The sequence below is a fragment of the Plasmodium gaboni genome, chromosome 3 (genome assembly GCF_001602025.1).
Source record: "Plasmodium gaboni strain SY75 chromosome 3, whole genome shotgun sequence".
Taxonomy (NCBI): domain Eukaryota; phylum Apicomplexa; class Aconoidasida; order Haemosporida; family Plasmodiidae; genus Plasmodium; species Plasmodium gaboni.
Genome location: NC_031483.1, coordinates 3,531 through 12,655, shown reverse-complemented (window position 1 = coordinate 12,655; position 9,125 = coordinate 3,531). Strand labels below are relative to the sequence as shown.

General features: G+C 17.5%; 3 protein-coding genes across 3 annotated transcripts; 2 read left to right on the top strand and 1 right to left on the bottom strand.

Moving 5' to 3' along the window:
- Positions 1–858: 858 nt before the first annotated feature.
- On the top strand, positions 859–2,350 carry PGSY75_0301300 (putative alpha/beta hydrolase; the record flags this gene model as incomplete). The annotated part of the gene is made up of 2 exons (XM_018783874.1): positions 859–954; positions 1,142–2,350. The coding sequence occupies 2 exons, from the start codon at positions 859–861 to the stop codon at positions 2,348–2,350; spliced, it is 1,305 nt and encodes a 434-aa protein (XP_018643457.1).
- A 1,592-nt stretch (positions 2,351–3,942) lies between these two features.
- On the top strand, positions 3,943–6,033 carry PGSY75_0301200 (serine/threonine protein kinase, FIKK family; the record flags this gene model as incomplete). Its single annotated transcript, XM_018783873.1, has 3 exons — positions 3,943–4,140; positions 4,273–5,823; positions 5,953–6,033. 3 exons carry the CDS (start codon positions 3,943–3,945, stop codon positions 6,031–6,033), a joined length of 1,830 nt encoding a protein of 609 aa, XP_018643456.1.
- A 1,470-nt stretch (positions 6,034–7,503) lies between these two features.
- On the bottom strand, positions 7,504–8,580 carry PGSY75_0301100 (exported protein (hyp13); the record flags this gene model as incomplete). Its single annotated transcript, XM_018783872.1, has 2 exons — positions 7,504–8,205; positions 8,512–8,580. The coding sequence occupies 2 exons, from the start codon at positions 8,578–8,580 to the stop codon at positions 7,504–7,506; spliced, it is 771 nt and encodes a 256-aa protein (XP_018643455.1).
- Between the last annotated feature and the right edge of the window lie 545 nt (positions 8,581–9,125).

The window sequence follows — 9,125 nt, the reverse complement described above, 5'->3', positions numbered from 1 at the left end:
AAAAAAAAAAAAAATCTTCCTTTGAATTATATATATATGTATTATAAATATATATAGGTATAATATAATTATTACTTAGAAGATTTAATTTTATTCTATTTAAAAAAAAAAAAAAAAAAAAAAAAAAAAAGAGGTTTCATAATAGAAAAAATTAAAAAGGAATTTTATATAAAACAAAATATATCTTCTGAAAAAAAAAAAAAAAAAATGTAATTTGTTGGAGAAAATATAATTTAATAATTTCAAGGTTATTGTTTATGTTTAATTATAATTAATTTAAAAATAAAATTATAATATATTATATATATGTATAAAAATTATTTAATATAAATATTCTATATATATACAAATGTATATTATATTAAAATTAAAAGAGTTATATATATTTTAGTGTGTACATTTTAATTTATTAAATATTTGAAAAGTTAAATAAATAAATATATATATATTATAAGCTTTAAATATATTTTTAAAACTTGAGGATTATCTACAATATTATATTGCTATGTTTTCATAAATAAATTGTTACATATGTATATTAAATAAGTTTTAATTATATTTTAAAAACTTGTTGATTTTCTACAATATGATTTTCATATGTATATATAAATAAATTATTATATATATATATATTATGTTATAAAATGTTACTTTAATTATGTGTTTTGACCCCTAATATAAATATTTATAATGAGGGACTATATATTAACTGATAAATTAAACGTTTATTTATTACAGCATTTGCTGAAAGGATAAATGTGAATATTTTTTAAAAAATTATGTTTTCTTTTGAACAATATTTATGACATTAATTATTTGACACACGACTGTGTGGTAATTAAAAATTGTAATAAAGAAATGAAAAAAGGAATAAAGAAAACAAAAAATTGTCATTTTTTCTTTTTAACATATGTTTTGGTTTGTATTGTAGGAGTGTTATATGTGACATTACAAGTAAGTTGATGCAAAAAGACATATATATATATATATATATATAATATTTATTTATATTTATATTTATTTAGATATAATTATATTAGTATACTTATTTATACATTAAATGCACATTCCTAACTCTATAATTAATACATAAATTATGTGAAATATATATATATATTTTTTTTTATGTGTATTATTATAGAATTTATATTCAATTAGAAAAGTTGTTGATTCAACACGACATATAGAGGAAGTTAAATTAAGGCATTTAAGTGAAACTGAAATAAATAAGAGATTAGATAATTCTGTGAAAAAAAAGTTAAAGCAAGATAAAGGACAACTTGAAAAAAATGAAGAAATTGATATAAAGAAAAATCGTCAAGATGCATATGAATGTGCTGATAAGATATATAGAGATGAAGAATATAAGGAAGAGTATAACGAAGAATATTACATTAATTATGAAAGACCAAAATTTTTAAAGGATAGAAATATTGAATGTCCTTATACATATGGAAAGATTTTTGTTGGAACATATGGAAAAACAAATTATGAACTTATTGGAAATAGAGAAAATCCATTAGTAATTTATTTTCATGGGCTTGGTGGAGATAAAGATTGTTTTTCAAAAATGGACGAATATTTGCTTGAAAATAATTATCAAATACTTAAATATGATTTATATGGGCATGGGTTATCTGAATGTCCAAAATATAGTAGTAATGTATATGATTTAAATTTTTTTTTGACGCAAATAGATGAATTAGTAAGTTATTTAAATTTGCAAAATAAAGAATTTTATTTGATTGGTGGTTCAATGGGTTGTTTAATAGCTGCTGCCTTTGCAAAGAAATATATTAATCAAGTTAAAAAAATGGTTTTTTTATCACCTGTTGGTATGTTAGGAAGGAAACCTTTATCATTAAAAGTAAAAAGTGGATTATTGAGTATGATTAATTCTTGTTTTTGTGTTATGTCGCCATTTTGTTTTCCAAAATGTTGTATGAAACATTGTATACCACGACGTGATTATGAAGTAGTTTATGATAGATTAATGTGGAATGCTTTTGCCAAAAAAAATTTAAGTGATTGTATATATGGTTGTATAAAGAATATGCCTATGTGGAGTTCCCATGACATTTTTATTGAAATAGGTAAAAAAAATATACCGACTTTAATATTTTGTGGAGAAAAAGATGATCTTTATGATGCTGATGTTTACAAAAATTTAAATACTTATTTTACTAATTCATATATGATTGTTTTCAAAGGTGAAAATCATTATATAGGACCTTCTAGAATTTCAGATATTACATTATGTGTTGCAATCTTTTCCACTCTTCCAAATGATGTGGATTTAAAATCAGATGATATTTATTTCCCTGTTGACAAACATGGATGTACAACATAATATACAAAGGGGGAAAAAAAACAAAAAATAAGATATAACATTATTTAATATATACCCTCTTATATATATATATATATTTATTTATTATCATTATAAAATTTTTTTTTTTTTTTTTTCCGTTGTTACTTATATTTTTAATAATAGTAATTGTTTAAGTTATTTATTTTTATTTTTAATTTTGTTTTGTAATTATTGTAATTATTTTATATTTGATTGGTATATTAACTTAATTAATTATTAAATTGATATATACTTATTTATATTTAATTTTTTCCTTTTGTTTTTTTTTTTTTCTGTTCTATTTTTATAAAAAAAAAAATTATTATAAATAATAATGTTAATTTTTTAAATTATTTTTAATATGGAATTAATAAATTAATAAAAATATACCTTTTTTTTTTTCTTTTTTTTTTTTTAATATAATATATATATATATATATATATATATGTTTGATTTATTCTTGTTTTCTCTAAGGAAAAAATGGTAGTGAACATTAGAAGACTTATATTCTGCATGTAGGTTAAAAAGAAAAATACAAAAGAAAAAAAAATGAAAAAAAAAAAATATTTATAATAATAATATTATGTATTTATTATAAAATAACATATTGATATAAACCTTATAAAAAATTAATTGAATTAATTTTTTTAAAAATTAAAAATAAAATTTATATATTAATTATTAAAACAAAAATGAAAATACGTTTATAGGAAAAAAAAAAATAAGGAAAAAATAATACAAATTATTTATATTTTTATTTTATTTATAAAATAAGTTTATTATATATAATTATAGATTAAATCTATAATTTATTTTTGATAATATTAAAATTTTACTTTTTTATTATATATATATATATATATATATATATATATATATATATATATATATAGATATATTTTATTTTGCTTTTATTATTTTATATTTTTTTCTTTTGAATATATTATAAAATGGACTATATAAAAAAATTGAAAAAAAATAAAAAGGAACGAAATTAAATATATTAACTTATTATGTCTTTCATATATATATATATATATATATTTAATATAAAATGTCTTTTTATACATACATTTCGTACTATTCTTAAAATGTTATTATATGTTTAAAAGAAAAAATATATAAAAATAAATAAATATATGTATATTATGTGAAACCTATAAATTATTAATATAATATTGTTATTTTTATTTGAATTCTATTGATTTGTAAAATTTGCCTAATACATGAATATCTTTTTTAAATATTCTATGACATGTTAGATATAATTATAAATAAATAATTGTAATTCATTTAGAGAATGATATATTTATATTATATCACATATATAAATTTGTAACAAAGCATTTTGATGTTTTTAATATGAATATAATAACAATATATAAAAAATATTTAATTATTTGTATTCAAAATATTTGTTTCTAAAATTGTAATATTTGTATTTTGTAAGGAAAAATGTATAATATATACAAATACGTTATATATATGTTTAAATAAAATATCTTTAAAAAAAAAAAATAAAATAAAATATAATATGAAATAAAAAAGAATTAGTAATATTTTTTTTATATATTTTTTTTCTTTGTTAAATATGTTTAATTTTATTCTATATGATTTAAATTTTACACCGAAAAAAAATTTAATATATAGAAGTAAATATATTAAACAGCACACATATAATTATATTAATTATGTCGTTAGTAATAAAGAAATAAAATATTTTTTATTTTCATTTTTAACTCATAGATGTTCTGTACCTTTTTTAGGAATATTATATTTTATATTAATAGTAGGATATGGAAAAAAAAAAAAAAAAAAAAAAGACACATGAAAATTTAAAAATAAATAGATAAATAAATATACATATATATTTATTTATATTTATATATATTTATATTTATGTTTAATATTCCTTTTGTAGTTTCCAGGTACATTTTATAATACAAGCATCTCAACATACAAAATAAAAGAAGAAGCATATTGTAGATTTTTATCTGAGCACGATTATGTAAAAGATTATTCGGAAGAAAATATGTTGAGTCGTATATTCAGAAAAATTCTTTTAAGGAAAAAAGAACAACATAAAAAGTTTGAAGATGAGCAAGAAGATGAGAGATTTTTATTTTCTAAATTTAGTATTAAGGATAAATGGAGTAAGAACAAACATAATTCATCTATAGGAGATGATATAAATTCAGAATATTGGAGTAAGGATAATTTAATGTATAATATAAAATTATTGAAAAATGAAAAAATTGAAGTGAATGATTATGATACTTCTGATGATTGTGATGATGATAAAATAGTTAAATATCCAAAGATTTTGAAAGAAAGAAATAATTCAAAACCTATTTTCAATTGGCACTTAGGTAAGAGTTCTTTACTTAAAATGTTAGATAATTCAGAAAATTTTAGTATAGGTGGTGTAAAATATAAGAATTGGGATTTGATTCCTATTTTACCACCTAATAATAATAAAATTGATAAAAAACTCCATAAAATGTTTAAAGCTTCAATTAGTGCTAGGTATGGATTAAAAAGTAAAACAATGAAATTTTTTATTAAGAAAATTCCAATTGCCATATGGGTTAAACAATATAATTTAATGACTGAATATGATGGGGAATATTTATTAGCTGGAGAAAATGCTGTAATGGAAGCTATGGCTTTAGCTTTCTTAAATGAATATCATCCAAATATAGCACCTAAATTTTATAAATTATTATATGAAGAAGAAAATAAGACTTCTAGTGGATGTATATTAGATAATGATAATTTTTATGATTTGAATATATTTAATGATTTTTTATCTGAAAAATTAAATGGAAATACAAATGGTAATATTGTTATGATATCTGAATATTACGGTGAAGATATTTTCGATTTTATTTTAAGAGAAACAGAAGGATTTAATACATTTTTAAATAAAAATAAGAAAAAAAAAATTTTACATGAAAGTTTAAATTTATTAGTAAAATTACATGATGCAGGATTTTCACATCTTGATTTATCACCTGAAAATATATTAATATCAGATAAATATCAAATGCTTTTTTGTGATTTTGCTAAAAGTACACCTCTTTATAGTTTTAAATTAAGACATCTTAAACATTTAGAAGGTTTATATTCATTTGAATCATGTGAACCTAGTATTGGTAAAATTGAATATATGCCACCTGAATGTTGGAATTTACTTAGGAGATATAAAAAAATGAAAATCAAAGATCCTATAAAAAATTTAAATTATATTACAGATCAAGAAAAAAGGAAAGATTTTTATTATGATGTTTCTAATGCTGATAAATATATGCTTGGGATATTTTTCATTTGGGTATGGAATAATGGATATTTATGGTCCCGTTCTGATCCTGAACAAGATCATGTCTTTTATGAGCTTTCACAAGCTGATATGAATTTTAATATGTTAGAGAAGACTAAGAAATGGCCAGATGACTTTAAATTTATCCTCAAGGTAACAATAACATGATGAATAAATATAAATAAATAAATATGTATATTATTTTAAAAGAAATATATTTATGTACCTCATAATATATATACATATATATGTATGTGTATTTTGTTTTCGTTATTTTCATAGAAATTATTACACATGGAACACAGAAGAAATTTAGATTTAAAGGATCTATGTAAACATCCTTGGTTTGCTTGTAAGAAATAAAACATATAAAATAAAAATTAAATATATTATTATGATAATATGCGAAAAAATATTATTAGTAAAAGAGTATTTGTATTAAATTTCTTTTATTTTAAAAAGAAAAGTATATATTATATATATATATATATATATATATATAATATAAATGAATAATAATAATTATAATTCTTTTTTGACTTTCTATTTCAAATTATACTAAATGTGTATACTATATTTCTCAAAAAAAAGAATAGCGAAATTAATTTATTGTTTCATTAGTAAGATATTAAATAATATAATCGTAGATGTGTATATTATACTATGTTATATTTATAAAATTTATCATAAATTAAGAATATATTTATTAACATCAAAGTTTAATATACACATTTATATTATTAGTGTACATATAATTTGTTTAATAATATGTTGTATAATTGTATTTTGGGGTTTTTATCAATATATATATATTAAAAAAGAATTTCTTATTATGATTAAACATTTAAAACGTATGTCTACTACAAAATTGTAAAATATATAATAAATATTATGTTTACATAAAAGTATATAATATATTACAATATTATAAAGAATAAATAAATATGTGAATTAAGTGAAGACATTAAACTGATTAATTTATATTAAATATATAACAAATGAATAATATATAATATTAAGGTTAGTTAAGTATAATAATTAACTTAACACATTATTTAAATAGTGCTTAGAATAGTAAATGAAAAATATGGAATTCAAATAGAAAATTTGATAAAACATGTAATATTTAAAGAGGAATAAGACAATTTTTAAAGTATAGAAAAAAAAATAAAATTTAAAATCCTGTGTGTTTATTTATATTTAGAAAGTATATTGGATATTGATTTATCTTTTTGAATTATCTGTCTATATATATATATATATATATATATATATATATATAGCATTTTGTAATGTATAGTTATATAAGTTGTTTAAAAAATATATTGATATTTACATTCTCATTAAATATATTTAAATAAGTGATTTGTTTTTTTTATAAATTATTGCGTTTATTAGTTTTATATAATTTTAGAATAAAAATGTTTTGATATATTATATTTGGTTTATATAGTTATTATATTAAAAAATGTTTATTATTTTTTTTTAAGAATTTGTATTAGTCATATATATATATTTTTCTTTATTGAATAATGTCTATAACATATGATTATTAATTGAATAAACATAATATTTTTAAAATATAAAAAATAAGTAATAAATAATGACGAGTGTATTACAAAAACAATTTTAATATATGATATAATATGTATATGCTTTATAAATTATTTAAAATATTAACATTTAATATGTATAATTAATAATTGTTATATACATATACAAAAAATAAATTATTATATTGTATCTATTAAATATTTTCTTATATTCCTATATTTTTAGTTTTTTATTTTCATATTTTTCAATTTCCTATTATTGTATTAATTCATTTTTCTATTATCTGTCCATCAATTCCTTTTCTTTTTTCTTTGATTTTACAAGATACACAACTACAAAAATCGTAAATATAAGAATTATAAATATTGGTATTGTTGCTGGATTTAATGTAGTGATATTTAAAGCAATCAATCTAAGTAGATAGCTAATTCCAATTGCAATTCCACAAATAATTATTGCACTAAGAAATGAAAGTAAAGATATAAATGATTCAACAATTATGGAGTCTCTTAAAGACATTGGTGAATTGGCTTCACTTAATATAAATGCAAAATTTGTCTTGAACATATTTAGAGATCTGCTGAATTTTTTCATACAGCGTTTGCAAAATATTTTATTTTTTTTAAGAAATGGAATAATGTTTTTATAAAATATATATTTGTCATGAATGAATTTTTTTTTATAATTTGATTCAATTTCATCATTATTATAATGATTTTCATAAGTATAAGCTTTATTTCTTCCTTTGAATTTGTTTATTTCTATGTCATATAATTTTAATTCATCATCTAAAATTTCATTAAATAATAACACATCATCCTTATGGTTATTTATTTTTTTGATTAATTTTGGTAATTTTGTATTATACATTTTGTCATTTTGGGATGTTAATTTTTCATATTTTACTAGTGATCTATTTTTTCTTACATTGGTGCCTATAATCTGGGAATTATACTTTATATTTAATTTGTGTAGGGTTTCCTAAAAATTAAAAGAAGATAATAATAAATAAATAAATAAATTAATATATATGTATTTGATTATATTACAAGGTGTAATATATATATATATATATATATATATATATATATATATATATGTTTATATATATACATATTCATATATGATCAAATAAGTTCTCATATATGTTGTCTTAGTGAAAAAAAAAAAAATTCAACTTTATGTGTATATTTTTTTTTTTTAAAAAGTATTATTTTTTGAACAAAATTTTATAAAAATAATACAACTTTTGGTTAAACTATTCTACGTATGTGTGAAATCCATTACTTGGTGGAGTAATAATAAAAATATATATTTTATAATATTTAAACATATTTTCTTTGGTGAAGAAGACATTTTGATCTTTTATTTAAGGAACATATGTTTTTATAATATTTCTTTGTATTTTTGTGTAGTAATATAACAAGTTCATTTAAGGAAATTTATTTTTTACTACAAATACTATGTCTTGTATTTTTAAATATTATTATTATTATAGTTTTTATAATTATTTTGAATCACATAATTTTTGGATTATATACATATATATTTATATATATATATATATATATATAAGAACATGATACGTTTTATTTTGTATATTATTATTACATATAAATATTTATAATAATTTTTTTTTCTTCGAATAATTATGTATAGAATTATAAATATATATATTAAGAATATATTAATTTATTTTATTTTAAATGAAACCAAGAAAGAAAAAATATTAACGACTTTCATATAAATTTAAATTATTTATAAAAACATAAGTTTCTATATTATGCAAAATACTGTGTTTTTGTTATGGAAAATATTAACATCATGAGAAATACATATATATTTTTTTTTCTCTAATGTTTAATAAAAAAATGAAAAAATATATTTATAAATATGTATGC